The sequence below is a fragment of the Perognathus longimembris genome, chromosome 8 (genome assembly GCF_023159225.1).
Source record: "Perognathus longimembris pacificus isolate PPM17 chromosome 8, ASM2315922v1, whole genome shotgun sequence".
In the NCBI taxonomy this organism is placed as follows: Eukaryota; Metazoa; Chordata; class Mammalia; order Rodentia; family Heteromyidae; genus Perognathus; species Perognathus longimembris.
Window position 1 is genome coordinate 4,622,329 of NC_063168.1, and position 18,564 is coordinate 4,640,892.

General features: G+C 46.3%; 1 protein-coding gene and 1 long non-coding RNA gene across 2 annotated transcripts; one reads left to right on the top strand and one right to left on the bottom strand.

The window, feature by feature from the left end:
* The first annotated feature begins 6,299 nt into the window (after positions 1–6,299).
* Positions 6,300–15,415, top strand: Pdcl3 (phosducin like 3). Its single transcript, XM_048352405.1, has 6 exons — positions 6,300–6,372; positions 7,789–7,918; positions 11,333–11,423; positions 11,680–11,823; positions 13,283–13,491; positions 15,202–15,415. Exons 1-6 carry the CDS (start codon positions 6,367–6,369, stop codon positions 15,342–15,344), a joined length of 723 nt encoding a protein of 240 aa, XP_048208362.1. The 5' UTR covers positions 6,300–6,366; the 3' UTR covers positions 15,345–15,415.
* Positions 15,416–15,529: 114 nt separating this feature from the next.
* LOC125356104 lies at positions 15,530–15,965 on the bottom strand. The gene is made up of 2 exons (XR_007211816.1): positions 15,903–15,965; positions 15,530–15,675 (listed from the first exon to the last, which is right to left on the bottom strand). It is a non-coding gene; the product is annotated as an uncharacterized LOC125356104 (long non-coding RNA).
* Between the last annotated feature and the right edge of the window lie 2,599 nt (positions 15,966–18,564).

The following is an 18,564-nucleotide window of genomic DNA, read 5'->3' on the forward strand; positions in this document are numbered from 1 at the left end:
GAGATTTTAATGTGCTGTATGTTGAGAACGCCTGCCTTTGACTTCTCAGTTAATACCATCTTGCTCAGTTGGTGAGAGAGTCTCAAGTGAACAGCCGTGGTTGCTTTGTGATTGAGTCACCAGGTCTGGTAGGCTGTAATTCTAGCTACTTGATCTGAGGATCAAGGTTCAAAGCCTGGGCAGAAAATTTCCCTAAGACTGTTATCGATGATTAATTAGAAAAAAATCCAGACGTGGTGGCGTGGCTCAAGCGGTCGATTGACAGCCTTTGAGAAAAAAAAGGCAAACAAAAGTACAAGATCTTGAGTTCAAACCCAGTACACACACACACACACACACACACACACACACACACACACACACACACACACACACACACACAGAGACAGAGAGACAGAGAACCTACAAGGTCATGTCCTGGAAACTGACTCGAGAGCGCTGCCTCTCCAGGGAAGGTTGATGAACTGCAGCATTAGCAACACCTTGCAGCTTCTTAGGACTGCAGAGTCGTAGCCTCCCCCTGAGGCTGACGGAAACCAGACTCTCCATAAAGATTCTCGTGGCCATGCTAAGGTGAGAGACGCTGATGTAAAAGACCCCTCGGCTGGGTTTATTGTTGCATTTTTCTCTAAGAACTCTGCAGTTTCACCACAAGCTGTTTCTACAATCCACTCCCGAAGGTCCTTGGAGTCCTCTAACTGTGCCGCCTGTCGGTCCCCATCTCACTTTCCCAGACTGAAGGAACAAACCCTGCCCGCCTCCTAAAGGGAGATGCCATCGGGGGACGAGTGCCATGTGTTATTGTCTCAATAAACATTTGATACTTTCTGTCTCAGGTGAACCGGGACAAACAAGACAAATACTTCACATTATCTCTCATATATGGAAGCTAGGCCACAAGATAAAATTAAACGACGTGGGTGTAAGATGGGGGGCTATGCTGACATGGGAACCAGTGGCATGGGGGTGATGACAAGAGAAGGTGAAGGGGGTGAAGGTGAAAAGGATCGAGGCACTTCCTATGCATGTATACAGATAGACTAACGAAACTCATCAACACAGTTCAAACGAGGAGGGATAAGGATGGGTGGTAGAGGGAGTAAGTTTGATCAAAGTACATTTTTGTATAAAAATATCACAACAAAACCCCATTGTACAATTACTATATATTAATAAAAAGAGATTTAAAAATAATTGGAAGGCTGGGAATGTGGCCTAGTGGTAGAGTGCTCGCCTAGCATGCATGAAGCCCTGGGTTCTATTCCTCAGTACCACATAAACAGAAAAAGCCAGAAGTGGCTCTTTGACTGAAGTGGTAGAGTGCTAGCCTTGAGCAAAAAGAAGTCAGGGACAGTGCTTAGGCCCTGAGTTCAAGCCCAGGACTGGCATCAGAAAGATTGACATCAACCCCATTTGTAAGTAAATTGAAAGACTTGGGGGGAAAAATCATATTAAATGAAGCAAGCCAGACCCAAAGAAACCTAGGCTCCTGGTTTCCCTCATTTGTAATAATTAGTATAGGTCTATGATAGTCCTAGCAGAGGATCTCAATAGCTCAATAGCTATGTGCACAAGACCATATAAAATGATGCTAGTTGAAATGAACTCCAAGATTTGGAAACAAGAGGTATTATTTCCCCCCCCCCTTAATGTACTATGTGAAGTTATTTCTTATTTTCTTTCATTTTTTTCCTCCTTTGGTTTATCCCCTGTTATCACTATTTTTGATTTTGGCACCTTGTGTCCTATATATACATTTATCTGATTTGGGAAAGAGAAGGGAAATAATAAAATGGCGAGGCAAAGGACTAGGGGTGAACTCACGCAACAGTGATATTCACAAGACACTATGCTGAAGGTGAACTTTACAACTTGGGTTGGAGGAAGCCATGGGGGGAGGGAAAGTGGGAGAAAAATGAGAGAGGGGATAACAATGTTCGACAAGAAATGTACTCATTACCTTGCTTATGTAACTGTGACCCCTCTGTACAACACCTTTACAATAAAATTAAATTAAAAAAATAACTATGATCTCCAATGACCTTGTAGATTTTCTCTTTCTCTCATTCTGTCTGTGTACTGGGGTTTGAACTCAGGGCCTTTTTTCCCCTTAAAGGCTGGCAATCTATCACTTGAGCCATACCTCCACTCTGGCTTTATTCTGGTTAATTGGCAACAAGAGTCTCATGGGTATTTTTTTGTTCATGTTGGCTTTGAACCTTGATCCTCAGATCTTAGCTTCCTGAGTAGCTAGAATGACAGGCATGAGCCACCAGCGCTCAGCTCTTAGTGGAGTTCTTCACCACCATCCTCCCTCATACATTAACACAGGCTCAGAGCTGAATTCAGGTGTTAGAGCATTCAGATATTCCTATGATCAAAGGTGGAGAAAAAGGTTCAGTTTCAGCAGCTAGGAGAAATAAGGTCATTTGTCTGAACTGAGTCAAGAGCCTCCATTATGAAACTGCTGGCTTGGGAAAGGCCACGCATCTGACATGATCGAGTCGGGGACAAGTCAACCTATCTTTTCAAGAGGCACAGGGTTGGTATTGACCTGCGTTTCAACATTGTTTTTGAGAAAGAAAAAAACCTTCCTACTAAAAGGTCAAGTTGCCTCTTCAAAATCATTTTTTTCATTTTGCCTAAGATTGGTAGAGTTGCTGAGAAAATATTTGACACAGCATACGTGGAGCTGGGTTTATGTGCTAGGAAAACAGAAAACACACAACTAGATAGGGCTTAAAGCCTAGCGGTGTGTAACTGAGAAACCTCGCCAGAGGTCCTGGCTGGTTAGCATGAAATACTGCAGTGTATTTCCAGGCTCCTGGTATTATTAGGTATTAAAGGCAAGTAGGTTAGTCCAGTAGTAGGCACCCATACTTAGCGTCAGAAGACATGGATTGGAGCACAGCTCTGCACAACCATGGTGTGGCCTCGGGAATGTTAGCTGACATTTTGTGCCTCAGTTTCTTCATAAGGCAAGGAAGGATGCACTTCCTCCTTGTAGAATAATTCCAAGACTGGAGGAAATTTATAAAAAATGGAGAAAAAGACACACACACAAGCAAACTGACTAAAGGATGGTATATTTAGGGGAGGATTCCAGTGGTATTAACTTTTTGGAACTACTAGCACACAGTTAATGTCTTTCAGGAAGCTGAAGGACATTGTGTTTGGGGGAGAGGGAGCAGATGAATGGAGAGAGAAGGATGGGCAAATATAGTCGTTATGTTTGAGGTACATTATGTAAAACTTGAACTACATAACTTGAAGGGATGGATGGGGTTGGGAAAGATGGAGGACAATGATGGAAGGGGAAATTATCAAGATTCACTGTCACGATCTGACCTATTGAACTGAAACTCCTTTGTACAACTACTTAGAAATTTTAAGTGAAGAATAATATATGACAGAAAAAAAATTCCTAAATAAAGAGCAGCTGATTCCTAAGCTAGGATTGCATCCGCAAGTATAAACATATGCAATATATTTTAAGTTAGCCTTTGAGATAACTATACCCCTGTCACTTTAAAAGATAAGTCATAAGCTCTGAGAATTTCTCTTCCTTGTTGCGACACCCAGCTCACTGGGTGTCCTCATCCCTTAGACATATTGTTTTGCCTCCATCCCAGCAGGTTCTTCCCCAGATTTCCTCACATTCCGACAGGTGTGAGTCTTCAACATCTCCCTGAAATCAGGAAGAAGAACCAGCCCACTGAGCCTATGGGATCGCATGAACATGTAAATGAATGAGTGGGGCCGATTATTTAGCATCTTGCAGGCAATATCTTTCTGAGACTGAATGAATGAATGCCCTTTAAAGGCAGGACCTGCTCTTCTTTTTTTTGGCCAGTCGTGGGCCTTGGACTCAGGGCCTGAGCACCTTCCCTGGCTTCCTTTTGCTCAAGGCTAGCACTCTGCCACTTGAGCCACAGCACCACTTCTGGCCGTTTTCCATATATGTGGTACTGGGGAATTGAACCGAGAGCTTCATGTGTAGGAGGCAAGCACTCTTACCATTAGGCCATATTCCCAGCCCAGGACCTGCTCTTTTGAACGAAGGAGCTTTGTTTCCAACAAAGCAGCTGTAGGGAAGGTTCCACAACCGTTCCTGTAACACGGTATTCTAATTCTAGAGTATGTATCCCTGTGGTCACGCAGGGAGAATCCTCCATAGGAATCTCTTGGTTTGGTGAATTGTCCCCAGGGCCTCACTTCTCTAGGAGATGGATAACACTTCAGGCATAACTGGGCTGGCTGGGAAGAAAAAGCCTTTCAGACGAAGCTTTGTCCATAACATAAAATTTCTAGCAAGGCAATTAACTTTATCACCGGAGTACAAATATTAGAGCACAAGGGACCGGCAGGAAAGGTCAACTTGGAAGGGCCAACGAGAAGTTCCAGAAAAGCAGATGAGGAGACATCAGTGTGTACTCTGCTACACACATTAGGGTAGCCAGGGGAAGTACTATGCTGCTCTGATTCTTTCACTTGGCTTTTGACCATCTAATGGACTCTCAGTTAAACATCCCGAGGAGTGTGTTCTGCTTTGCTACATTGGGTCTTTGCATTTGGAGATGCAGAGGGAAGGAATACCCCCCCCCCTTTTAAACTTTCTCAATGTTTTTTAAAAATAGGACTTAGACTTTTTCATATGTGTACCTAGTATACTCAATTATTCACCATCTATCCTCTCTTTTTCTTTCTCTCTCATCTCCCTAATAGTTTCTTCAAATAGGCCCCTTTTTTGGCAGTCCTGGGGTTTGAAATCAGGACCTAGTGCTTGCTAGGCAGCTGCTCTAACAGTTGAGTCATAGTTAGGTCTTTATTATGATGATGATTATGATTACTTAGTTCATTAGCAAATAGGGTTTTGTGGTTCTGCTTGGGGCCAGGCTCAGACTGTGATTCTCTGGTCTATGCCTGTGATTACAGGAACACGTCATCATTCTTGACTCCATTAAAAAAAAAAAGATCGAAATTCTACATATGAGAAAACATGTAGTGATTCTGAGATGAGCTTATTTCACACTTAACATAATGGTTCCATTTTCATCCATGTTCTTGATTTCATTCTTCTTTATGGCAGAATAATATTTCATTGTGTATATCTATTCCATTTTCTTTATTGGTTTATCTGTTAGTGGGCACGTCAGTTGTTTATGTGTTTTGGCCATTGTAAATAGTGCTGCTATTAGTAGACATGGGTGTCGAAGTGTCTCTATTGTTGACTGACTTACACCCCTTCAGATAAAGGACAAAGAGCGGCAGAGGGTGATGCTATGGTAGTTTCAGTTTTAGTTTTTTAAGGAACTTTGTGCTGATTTCTGCTGCCGCCGTCACTGAAGGGAGCCAATGCCTCCAACAGGAGCAGAGGCAACACCTGAAAGAGAATGGCTTCTCTGTTCTTCTTATTTTGGATTAAGAGACTAATTAGAACAAAACTGGCGCAGGATGTGGGGAAATATGAAATGTCTTCCAGCTCCAAAGGAAAAAAAAGCAAGGCTATAAGAGGGTAGGGGCATGAATAGATGACAAGTAGCATCCGTAGTTTACCATTTTCTGTAGCATGTGTGTGTGTGTGTGTGTGTGTGTGTGTGTGTGTGTGCGCACAGCTCAGAGCCTGGGCACTGTCTCTTAGCTTTTCTGCTGGAGGATGGAGTCCCCTACCCCTCTTCTGGCTTTTCAGTGGTTGATTGGGAGGTAGGGGTCTTGCAGACTTTTCTCCCTGGCCGGGCTTTGAACAGAGATCCTCAGAGCTCAGCTTCCAGAGTAACTAGGGATTACTGGGGATGACCGGTTTGAGCCACCAGTGCCCAGACGGTTGTGCAGTTTTTGAAGAGCCCCTCCCTAGGCGATTGCCCTGTGCAGTGAAGGCTGGGAGAGGAGCACGGCCGGTGCGGCTGCGTTGCAGGCGCGAAAGATGCCGTGGGCGGAGCTGTCTCTGCCATCCGGGTAGGTGGCCTGGACGTTCCTGCGTGGGCCACACAATGACACAGGAACTGCTCTGGAACGAGGGGAGGGTTCGTCAGAGCCTCGGATGGCTGAGAACCCACGGGCCTCCGCCTCGTCTGGCGGGCGGGGCCTCCCCGGGTCCGCGCGCCGCCCGGGGACTGGCGGGGGAACTCCACCCGCACGGCCTCCCGGAGACCGGCCCTAATAAGGTCAGGGCCGGCGGGTGTCCGCGCGCATGCGTGCACTCCGTCTCCGCCCCCCTCCCTCCTGGCTCCGCCCAGCTCGCGGCTGGGGGGCGTGGCGCGGGCCGGGCCGGGGGCGAGGGGCGGGGCGGAAGTCGCCGGAGCACCGGGAAGGGCTGAGGGGCGGGAAGGCCGCGGAGCGGGGCTGACCGGAGAGACCGGAGACGAGATGCAGGTGAGCTTGGCGGCCGCGGGGGGGGGGGGGGAGCGGGGACCCCGCCCCCCCTCCCCCCCACGAGGGGCCTCGCCCGTGGCGGCCACTGAGGCTGGTGAGGAGAGAGCGCGCGGCGCCGCGACGCCCGGGAGGCCGCGTGCGCGTGCGTCCGGGCCCCGCGCAGGCGCAGTGCGGGAGGACGTGAGGACGGGCGGGCGGGGTCTCTCCCGCACCCCCCCCCCCCGGGGAGCCCCACCCTGAGGGCTGCCACCCATCCACACAAGCCCAGCTTGGGCCCCTGGGTTCTTGCTTAGCCAGGGGCCCGGTTTGACGTGTGTCATCCCGTTCAGCGTTGCAGTATCTGTGTGTGTGCGCGTGCGTGTGCCTGCGTGTGTGCACGTGTATGTGTGTGTGCGCACCGGTCCCGAGGCTTGAACTCGGGGCCCAGGTGCTGCTGAGATGAGCTCAGGGCCTGGCGAGGCCTTCTCTTCCTTTAAGGGCGCCTTTGCCACTCCCAAGGCCAGCAGCCTCCCTTTGCCACCGCTGGTTTTGCTGTGGTTGGGTGTGCTTGCTCTTCCCTTGTAGTAATAACGTAGGTGACTCTTGTGTTCACCGCACTTTTCTATCGCTTAGGTATCTGTTACACGAATCACTACACGTCCCTAATAAAAATACCAAATGAAAGCACACCAGGGCCTCAGTTTCAATGTTGATACAGATTTAAATATTTTCCTTTTTAAAAAACTTTTTTTTTTTTTTTTTGGTGCTAGTCCTGGGGCTTGAACTCAGCAGGGCTTGGGTGCTATCCCTGACCTTTTGTGCTCAAGAGTAGCATTCAACCACTTGAACCAAAGCTCCATTTCTGGCTTTTTGGTGGTTAATTGGAGATGAGTCACAGATTTTTCCTGTCCAGGCTGACTTTGGACCTTGGTCCTTAGATTTCAGCTTCCTGGGTTGCTAGGATTGCAAGTATGAGTCTGGGCGGCTCAGCCATATTCTAATTGTTTCTCCCTCTCCCTCCCTCCCTCCCTCCCTCCCTTCCTCCCTTCCTTTTTTTTTTTTTTTTTGTCAGTTGTGAGCCTTGAACTCAGGGCATGAGCGCTGTCCCTGAGCTCTTTTGTTCAAGGCTAGGGCTCTACTACATAGAGCCATCGCTCAAAGTTTGAGTGGTTAATTGGAGGTAAGAGTCTCAGGGGACTCTTTTTGCCCAGGCTGGCACCCGGCTGTATCCTAATTTTTGACCCTAAGACCACCTCCTCTGTGGGGGAAGGATAGAACAGGAGCTGTAGCTCTTTTTGACACTTTCTGAGAAATAATTCACAGAAGAATTTAACTTAAATTCCTCCTTTCCGGTCACCTTTCCCACTCGGCCCCTGGCTATACATGGCCCCATTCGCACTGGGCTTGGCACTCATGGTATTCTTGGCTCTGTCCTAGGACCCCAATGCGGACACTGAGTGGAATGACATCTTGCGCAAAAAGGGCATCCTGCCTGCAAAGGAAAGTCTGAAAGAGTTGGAGAAGGAGGCAGAAGAGGAGGAGCAGCGAATCCTCCAGCAGTCAGTGGGTAAGTGTTCCCTCCTGCTCAAGTGGGAGGGTCTTCTGACATTGTCAGTGTGGGGCTTTCGGCCAGTCACAGAGCATCTTTTAAACATCAGGGGAACGTGGCAGAGGCCCATCAGACCCAGAGTTCATGTTGGTCACATAAGCAAGTGGTACTCTTGTGAGGACATAATCTCACTTTCAGTAATGATATGGAAACTTTTTTCACAGTTTGTACTGTTTGTATTTTCCCATGGTTGTGCTTTATTAATTAATCTTTGTGGCTTGGCTAATGTAAGGAAGCATCAAGTGGTAACACACAAGGTCTGAGAGTAGTTTTCTCAAAGGTGGCTTCACTATCTCCGCAGAATGCATGTGCAGATATTCCCAGTCGCTCTAGAGTCCAAATCTCTGAGGCAAGCATCTGCACAGTCTTTATTTACTTTTATAGTGGTGGAGATGGACTCCAGAGCCTTGCACACTAGGCAAGTGCTCTACCACTGAGATACATACTCAGCCCTGGATCTGCATTTTATTATATTGTATTGTATTTTTTGTCCATTGTGGGGCTTAAACTCAGGCCCTAGGTGCTGTCCCTGAGCTCTTTTGCTCTACCACTTTGAGCCATATCTCCACTTGCGGTTTTCCGGTGGTTAATTGTGGGTAACGTTCCAAGGACTTTCCTGCCCCGTGATGGCTTTTGAACTGCAATCCTCAGATGTCAGCCTCCGGAGTTTCTAGAATTACAGACATGAGCCACCAGCACCCAGCTCTAGATCTACATTTTAAAAAAGAGTGTTAAAGGGTTTCAAGAATATGCCAAAGTTTGAGAACTATTGGTCGCGGGAATTTTTTGTATTCTGCTTTACATAGGACAGCTGATTTCAAGGATTATTAGGAAGTATTGAACCAGAGAAGTTCTATTGAATGATGACTGTGTGTCAGGTACAGTGGAGATTTGGTGATGTATTGGCCTAGACACAATCCTCAGCCTTTCTGGAGCTTCAGTTCTAGTAGTGGAAGCTGACAGTTAACAGTAAGGGAAATGAGAATGGGAAAGGAGCAAGCAAGGTTGGAGGAGGGGGGTCTATAATTGTAGAGAGGGCCTCCCTGCGAGGACGGGTGGAGGGGCGTGAGGAGGTGCGGGGAGCAGGGCGGACGCTGGCCTGAGCTGTTGGAGGATCTGAGAGGAGGCCAGAATAGCTGGGGAGACAGGGAGACACTGAATTAACAGAGGCTGCCACGGGCCTGTGTGCCTTCGTAAGGGCCATGGCTTTCAGGCCAAATGAGATGGGGAGTCACTGGAGCTTTGGGGCTTGCATTCAGGACCTCACACTCTCACTTGACTTTTTCGCATACAACTGATGTTTTTCAGCTTGACTCAGGCCTTCAGTTCCAGCCTTTTTTTTTCTTTTTTCTTTCTCTCTTTTGTTGGTTGTAGAGCTTTAACTCAGGGCTGGGGGCTGTCCCTGAGCTCTTTTGCTCAAAGCTAGCACTCTACCACTATGAGCCACAGTGCCACTTCCAGTTTTCTGGTGGTTTATTGGAGATAAGTGTCTCACACTTTCCTGCCCAGGCTGGCTTTGAACCTCCATCCTCAGATCTCAGCCTCCTGAGTAGCTAGGATTATAGGTGTGAGCCACCAGCGCCCAGGTCAGAGCATTCAGGCCAGGCTGAGAGACACCGTTGTCTTCAGCTGGGGAGGAGGTGGGAAGTGAGAACCGATCAGGTGGATGTATTGGGAAGTCAGGGACCACGGCCTTAGTTGGTGATGTCTGTCCGGGAATGCTGAGGGATAGAGATAAAGATGATTCCTGCTGGGCTTGCACATCTGAGGGTGGAGCTGCTGCCAGCTGTTGGGTCTTGTTAACTGTGGCCTTGTTAGTCAAATAGAGATGGTAAGGAGGACCTGGGTTTGTTTTTCTCCAGCTGGAAAGGTCAGGTGAAGGCATAGTTTAGGGCATTGTCAGCATTGGCAGTATAGTATTTACAGTTAGGCCATTAATGCTACCCCAGAGAGAATGGATATAGGTAAGGAAAAGAAGTCAAGTGAGTCCTAGGGAATTTTAATTCATAAATTATTCAAGCCTGGTGTCCACAGAAATTTGAAGTTATTGATAGGAATGGCCCGGGGTCAGATGTTGCTCCTTATCCAGGAATGTTGGTCACCTGCCAGGGTGCTGGTGGCTCACACCTGCAATCCTAGCTAGTCAGGAGGCTACAACTCAGGCAGAAAGGCTCATGGGATTCTTGGCTCAGGTGGTAAAGCACACAAGACTCCAATTAAGCAGCAAAAAGCTGGAAATGGAGCCGTGGGTCAGGTGGTAGAGCACTAGCCTTGATAATATGAGACCCTGAGTTCAAGCCCCTCCCCCAATTCAAGCATGCACACACATACACAAAGACACACAACGTAGGTCCCTTGACTTTGGTCAACTTGCTTAGAGGGGGCAGAGTATAAATTAAAATGTCCATAACAGGTTCCATAAATGAGAAAGGGTATTGACGGCAATAAAATTAAGATAACATTTCATAGCATTTGGTTAGAAGAAAGGATCGAGCTGCCTGTCTGTCATTCATAAGGAAAAAACAAGTACACTTTTAACTGTGAAAGGTGTGCTTTGGGAAGACCCTAGCAGTCTCCTCTTTTCCTTGGATCATATGAGAACTATTGATATACCCAGCCCATGACCAGCTCCAAGTCTTTTGTTTTTATACATGTGAAAAGCTTCTCATTTTTACTCCTACTACTGTGTGGAGGTCAGATGGGTCAGATTTTAAAGCCAGTAGATCTTAATGTAAGTCTTTTAAAAAATACTTCCAACTTGACAGGAGTTATGCCATTGGAATCCTCCCTTGTATAGACCATACCTTAGGTTATGTTTGTGTATATATGCATATGACCCTATGTATGTTTACATATATGTTTATAATTTAAATCTAACTTCCACATATGAGGGAAAACATGCATCCTTTTCATGTTCGTGGCTTCATTGAGTTTCTAGAATCACCTTTGCCCCTAATAAAAAAAAAAATACTTCCAACTTTATGTGTGTGTGATACACCCGGGACTTGAACTTGGAGCCTTGAGCTTTTGCTCAGCTTTTCCTACATATGGCTAGTACTCAAACATGCTTCCATTTCCAGCTTTCTGCTGGTTAATTGGAGATAAGAGTCTCCCAGATTTTTCTGCCTGAGCTGGCTCTGAACCATGATCTCAAGATCTCTGCCTCCTGAATAGCTAGGATTACAGACATGAGCCACCAGTGCTGGCCCAACTTCCTGTTTACTAGAGAAATATTTTAAGTAAGTTTTGTCTTGGTGGGATGCTTGTCTTCTGATGTGTGCGCATACATCTTCAGCAGAAAAAGTGAAAACCCCAAATGCTTATTTATTCCTCTTTTTGATGTTTTGCCTTTGCCAATGCCCCACAATTCAGTGAAAACATATGAAGATATGACTTTGGAAGAGCTGGAAGAAAATGAAGATGAATTTAGTGAGGAGGATGAACGGGCTCTTGAGCTGTACAAGTGAGTGCCGCACGGACGGGCCGGTTGCTCTTCTGGCTGGTGATAAATTGTGTATCCTTTGAGAAAGGTCATTGGAGATGTAAATTGGAAAGGACTCCTGTTGAACAGTAGTCGTATTGTGAATTTCAGTGAGCTGTCTTATAGTCAGATACGCCGAATTATTGCAAGGATTTCCTTCTGACAGGTGTGTATGCACACGCATGGCGGTGCGTGCCGCCTGTGTGTGTTACACGTGTCTTTCTTCCTGTTGGTGCAGGCAGCGGAGACTGGCTGAGTGGAAAGCAAGTCAGCTGAAGAATAAGTTCGGAGAAGTTTTGGAGATCTCGGGGAAGGATTATGTTCAAGAGGTTACCAAAGCCGGTGAAGGCTTGTGGGTCGTCTTGCACCTTTACAAACAGGGGTGAGCCGAGGTGCCGTGTGGTCTCGAGAACGTTGATTTGCGTTTGTCTTGAACCTGCATTAGCCTTGGGTTTGGGGGTTTTGGTTTGTGAGTATGGGTGCTTGAACTCAGGGCTTCATGCCCTCACTCGGCTTTTTTTTGCCTTGTTTTTTCTTTTTATGATAAATAGTATTTTATATGATCAGAGGTACATAGGCATTGTGCCTTTGTGTTCTTTCCCTGAAGGTGTCTTCCTTTAGTCTGACTTTTGCGAATGCCTGGAGTCCTGTATAAGTTACCATGCCCTTGTGTATTTTAGATCTACTGTCCACATAATTTTTTTGTTGTTATTTGTAACTAATGTTCTTTATTGCTGATCTGTCCAGATCTTAATGCCTACTTTTCATTTTAGGAGCTTAATTTAAGTCCCCTTGTTAAAACGTAAAATGATGACGTCTATTGTGAGACAGTTCCTGAGTTCCCCAGTCCTCTAGAGGAACTCTGGCATCTCAAGAGTCTAATTGTCACTCTTGTACGTGGCCAGGGCCACCTTGGCCCTGACTGGCTGGACTTAATGGTGTTCAGGCATCTAGTGTTTTCTTCTGCCTAATCTTGCTCTAGAATTCACTGCTGGACTGGCAGTTTCTTTAAAGGAGTGAATGCTTCCTGTCCTATCCACACATTCTAAACTCATCGAGACTTGCATGGATGGAGAAGTTATCTTTTATATTGAAGCCATTAAAAATTGGTTCTAGTTAAATTAAGTTCCATTTGCTCTTTTTTTTTTTTTTTTTTTGCAGTACTCTGGTGTGGACTCAGAGCATTGGGCTCTTCTTAAGCCACATCTCTGTCCTTTTTCTTTTTAAATTTTTCAGAATAAGTTCTTGATTTGTGCCTGGACTAGCCTGGACCTCTAGTCCTGGTATTTATGCCTCCCACGTTGCTTGGATGAGAAGCATGCAGGCTCTATCAAGACAGTTATTTGTTTAGATGGAATCTCTTGAGCTCCCACTCCCTAGCCCTTGGGGCTTGTCTCTGTGATTCTCTGGAACTTAGCCTCCAGAGTAGCGAGGCTTACAGGAATGAGCCTGTAATTGTTTTGGTTTTTGTTTGTTTTTGGTTTTTGCCAGTCTGGGAGCTTGCACTCAGGGCCTGAGCACTGTCCCTGGCTTCTTTTTGCTCAAGGCTAGCACTCTACCTCTTGAGCCACAGCGCCGCTTCTGGATTTTTTTTCTATATATGTGGTGCTGAGGAATCGAACTCAGGGCTTAGTATATGCAAGGCAAGCACTCTACCACTAGGCCATATTCCCAGTCCCTGTAATTGTTTTTTGAGAGTGGTTTGCTTAGTGTAAATTCATCTTGCTAGTAGTAAACCCCCTCTGAAGCGATCTTGAAGGTGTGTATGGATGGGAGGGCAACTGGGCTTTATTGGTCTGCATAGATCACAGTCGCTTCTGTTTTCTATTTCTGTGCTCTAGGATTCCGCTGTGTGCCCTCATCAATCAGCACTTCAGTGAGCTGGCCCGGAAGTTTCCTGATGTCAAGTTTGTCAAGGCCATTTCAACAACGTGCATACCCAATTACCCTGATAGGAATTTGCCCACTATATTCGTATACCTTGGAGGTGATATCAAGGCACAGTTCATTGGTCCTCTGGTGTTTGGTGGCATGAACCTGACAAGAGATGGTAAGAGGCCCCAGAGGAAGTGAGGGTGTGTGGAAGGGGGGGAGTATTTCTGTTCACTCACAGCTAACTCCAGATACAGTTGGTCTCTTCAGTTGGATGCTCTGTTTTAAGTTGAAGCTCAGTATCAGAGCCTTAACTTTTTAAATCTAATTCATGCAACATGTTAGTTATTAGTTTTACTGATGATAGTTTGTATTTCTCTACTATTTCCTTTCTCTGCTATTTTCTCAGTTGAATTTCTAGTAGCTGTATTGGTACTGGGACTTAAACTCAGCCTGGGCATTCTTTGTTAGCATTTTTGCTTGAGGCTGGAACTCCACCACTAAGCCCCAGCTCTGCTTTAATCTTTTTTACTGATTAATTGGAAACAAGAGTCACACAGACTTTGCTGCTTGGGCCGTCTTTGAACCAGATCCTCAGATCTCAGGCTTCTAAGTAGCTAAGATTATAGGTGTGAGCCACTGGCACTGGGCCTCTAGTAACTTGAATTTCCTGTCTCTTTATTCTGCCTCTTAACTCTGGAAAGACCGGGTTAAAACAAAAATTCCTTTTTGTCCATTACACGTGGAGATGTCACCTTATACCCACATATGAAAGAGCCTGAGCCAGAGGCAGCCCAGCCAAGGAACGTTTATCTCCTCAGCAAGCTAATGTAGCCAACTGTGCTTCAAATAGATATCTTGAAACACAACTTTTCCACTAAGATACCCGGGAATGGTAAAGACACATGTACGTGAGCTACATCAGGCAGTTAAACACAAAGACATACACATTAATATGATCTGATTGCGATCTCCTGTGTAAGGGGAGATAGTCCATTTCCTCTTGATGTAACAAAATGGCTGGAGACTATAAATGGGAGGGCCGATGGTTCTGGAGGCTGGAGAGTCTAGGAACGTGGCGCCGGTGTCTGTAGGGTTGCAAGGGCTTGGTGCTAAGTCCGTCAGTGTGAGTATGCGTGAGTGGAAGCAGGGGGGAGTCAGTCAGGTATATGGATGGAGAAGCGTGATGGGGGGAGGTGCCAGGCTTACTCCCTGAGAAGCCACCGAGTCCCAGGAGACGGGGCTCCGTCTCTCTCCAAGGCCTAACATTCAACCAGTGTACCTAGAGCTGGAAATCATTGACATGTGATCAAGACCACAACGAAGGATGTCTGTGTTGAAGGACTAGAACGTGATTGTTGGGTAGGGAATGCAGTACAAAATGATCCCCACATCAAGCTAATTACTAATCATCATTGCTTACCACAGTTACCTTTCTTTTATTTCTTCTTTCTTTTATTTTTGTTTGTGGTAAAAATATTGAAGAGCTGCTCGAGATGCAAGTGTATTTCACATTTGTGGCGTGCTGTTATTAACAGTGGTCACCATTGCTGTACCCCAGAGATCGTGTGACAGCTGAAAGTGTGGTCCATTGGACCACCATCCCCGTTTACCCCTTGGACTCCAGTAACCACGGTTTTACTCGGGTTCATGGGTGCTTTCCATTAATAGGACTTACAGTGCGAGTGGTGCTGTTGGGTGTTCATCCAAGTCCTCAGTTAGCAGCGCATCCCTCCTAAGCAGGCTATTGACTGGCATCAGTGTCTCGGGCCAGAAGAAAGGCTGACTCGGTGGGCTCCATGGCGAGGGGCCCCCAGCAGTGCAGTGCCCTGGGTGCCCTGGGTGCCATTGGTGTCTTTGGTGATTGGCTTCTCTCTGTGTCCCGCAGAGCTGGAGTGGAAACTCTCCGAGTCTGGAGCCATCAAGACAAACCTAGAGGAGAACCCCAAGAAGCCCATTGAAGACAAGCTGCTCTCCTTAGTGCGGGGCCCCGTCCCCATGAGGAGAGCCAGCAGCTCCGACAGCGACTGAACCAGCGCCGCAGCTGCCCGAACTTTCCCAACGTTTTTGGTGTGACATAGCATCTGGATGTATCGTCAGAAGAAAAAAGCAAGGACAGATCTTTGTGGGGTTTCTTAGCCTTTCCACAATTATACTTTAAATGTTCTATGTTTCAGAAATTAATGCTGGGGATTACATTAAATTTCTGGAAACTCTTTTTCTAAATTCATAACACTAAAAGTTAAGTCAGCTGTTGATAGGCCAACTGTCTAAGCTTTTCCATGTATATTTTAAGCTATGAAAGTATTTACTGTTCTCGACATGAAACTATATAGAAAGGAATATGAAGTTTTTAAAAAAACTATCTGTGGGCTGGGAATATGGCCTAGAGGTAGAGTGCTCGCCTTGCATCCATGAAGCCCTGGGTTCGATTCCTCAGCACCACATATATAGAGAAGGCCAGAAGTGGCGCTGTGGCTCAAGTGGCAGAGTGCTAGCCTTGAGCAAAAAGAAGCCAGGGACAGTGCCCAGGCCCCGAGTCTAAGCCCCAGGACTAGTATACACATACACACACACAGGATAAAAAACTATGTGAGTTTATTAAACAATGGGAAGTTGCAAAGTAAGTTTTATAATAATTACATTGTTTATATCAATTTAAAAACTACATAGGCGGCTAGGCACTGCTTCCTGTTACAGGCTCACGCCTATAATCCTAGCTACTCAGGAGGCTGAGTGAGGTCTGAGGGTCGTGGTGCAGAGCCAGCCTGGGCTGGCTATGGGAAAGTCTAGGAGACTCTTATCCCCAATTAACTACTCAAAACCTGGAAGTGGAGCTGTGGCACAAGTGGTAGAGCGCTAGCCTTGAGTGCCCATACTCTTGAGTTCAAGCCCCATGATTGGCACATATATACAAAACATATATAAATAGACATATACACATGCATATGTGTGTATGTATGTATATATAATATACAAATGATACCTATATAATATATGTGTATAGCACAGATATGTATACATATATGTGTATGTTTATGTGTATATGTGTGTGTGTGAATAGGGACCCTGTTATCCTATTTAGAAGAAATAGACAATTTTTATAAGACAAACATTGTTTTATCAAAGCAGTAACTGGCAGATTTCAATTTACTGTCATATTTCTTTGGTTATTTTATATAGTTAATGTCTCACATGATTGAGATTATTTTTCGGAAAGAAATAAGATTTTAGCACACAAACTCCCAATCATTAAGAGTATCAGGATGTTTGGTGAGGCAGAGTCCTGTACCATCCGTCTCATCACGTGAAGTGCACACTGACAACAGAAAAGTTAGAAAAAGATTCCCTGATATTTGTGTAGAGTGACCTTAAAATTAATAATCACAGCCAGGCGCCAGTGGCTCACACCTGTAATCCTGGTGACTCAGGAGGCTGAGATCTGAGGATTTCGGTTTGGAGCCATCCAGGGCAGAAAAGTAACCACTCAAAAACGAGAAGGGGCGCTGTGGCCGAGAGTGGTAGAGTTCTGGCCTTGAGCACAAGAGTTCAGGGACAGCGCCCAGGCTCTGAGTTCAAGCCCTATGATAGACCAAAGGAAAGAATGGACTGTGCAGTTCTTCCTTATTGTAGATATTATATTCCAAATTCAAATGAGATTCCAAGGCCCTCAGTTAATAGGAGCTAGGAACGTTCTTCGGTGGTCTGCCTCTCACTATGAGATAGTGAATAACGGCCCCTTGCTTAGCGTGGGGGAAGTTTATATGGGGGGGGTTATTACATCATTGGGGGTGACCCAGTGACCTTTGAGTCCACTTGTTCTTTTACGTAAATGCTAGGCGTCATAGCTCACAGCAGCCTGCCCAGGGTCGCACCACCTGGTAAGCATTGTTGGGGTAAGCAAGCAGATTTCCAGAAGTGAAACATGGCCTTGAGCTAGCTTAGCATGGCCATTACTTACTTGAAGAAGCTAAAACAGCCTAAAAACAAAATATAGCCTTGAATAGGGGCAGTGTTGTTTGTTTTTTATAGAGATGACCCTCATAAGCTTCTTTAAAACATAACTGGCTAATACAGCAACAGTACAGCAGTAGTGCTAAGCCTCAAGGTTGTCAGTGACCCCATGAAGCTGTCAGCCCCGTGAACTTGAGTGAGGGAGAGATGCTATTTTGCTTTTAGCAAGGATGAGAAATTCTGCCCTTTAATATTCGGCCCTATTTTTGATTTTCCATGAGTCCATTTTATAATAAACGAAAGCAAGCAAGCTAGGTACAGAAGCTAAAATGGCGGTTAGCACTTCCTTTAGAACAGGGTGTTCTGCTTGAGCCTGGGTTCCACAGTAGACTTTATTTTTCAGCTCTCGTTCAAAGAAGAGCAAGCTGCAGTCACCCTTTCTGTAACTGTACCTTGAAGGGTGTCCATGAAACTGGTATTGCAGGGTAGAAGCGGCTTGGTGAGTTGTGTGTGGTTTAGCAGAGCTGCCTTCTTGGTTTCCTTGGTAGCTGACATTCCAGTGAACGTATTGTGGTGCAAGGGAGAGAGAAGACAAAGAAGGAGGTTTGACGTGGTATTTGCCCAACAGCTGGAATTCACTCGCAGAAAAGAAGTGCACTTGAATGTGGGCAGTTTCCATAGTGATGGAGGACTTCAAGCTGGATTCATTTAGGAGGCCTGGCAGCATCGGATCTAGAATTCACTGTGCCCTCTTGATCTAGATTTGAGCAGCCCCCTCATCCTGCCTCTGTGCCGATGGGTTGTGGAGGCCCGTGTGGAAGAAGGGTTCAGGGTCCCCTGGCATTGGCTACCGAGCCCCCTCTGCATCGCCTTGGGGACCGAGGCAGATGGTTCGGCTCTCTGACAACTTGATTTAGGGTAAGAGAGCAGCACCTCTGTCCTAAGCTTGGAGTTGTGATTTGGAACCTGAGCTGCTAGCATCCTCGGCCATTTCTAGGAGGCATCCCTGTGGCATTTACCAGTTTCCTCCTGTTTCCTTGGGAGCATTAGCGGGATGACTCGGGTTATGAAACCCGGTTCTTGAGCGCTGAGGTCCTAGCTCCACGGGGGACAGGAGAGCTACCTCTGAGCTGTCCCCAGGGGCTTGGGGAGGAAGGTGGAAGGGTTTAGGGCAGGATGGTAGGCAGGTGCTAGGTAGTCCCTCAGGGGATTGGTGGGTGAGAAATGGTTCCAGCATTAGGATACCAGATAGAAAAGACAAGGCTTAGCCTGTGCGGTCCCACACTGCTGGTGCTGC

Excerpts from the sequence above, each read along its gene's own strand:
- Pdcl3 (XM_048352405.1), top strand. Across the intron at positions 7,919-11,332 it reads AATCCTCCAGCAGTCAGTGG|TGAAAACATATGAAGATATG; the intron begins GTAAGTGTTCCC and ends CCCACAATTCAG. Across the intron at positions 13,492-15,201 it reads CATGAACCTGACAAGAGATG|AGCTGGAGTGGAAACTCTCC; the intron begins GTAAGAGGCCCC and ends TGTGTCCCGCAG.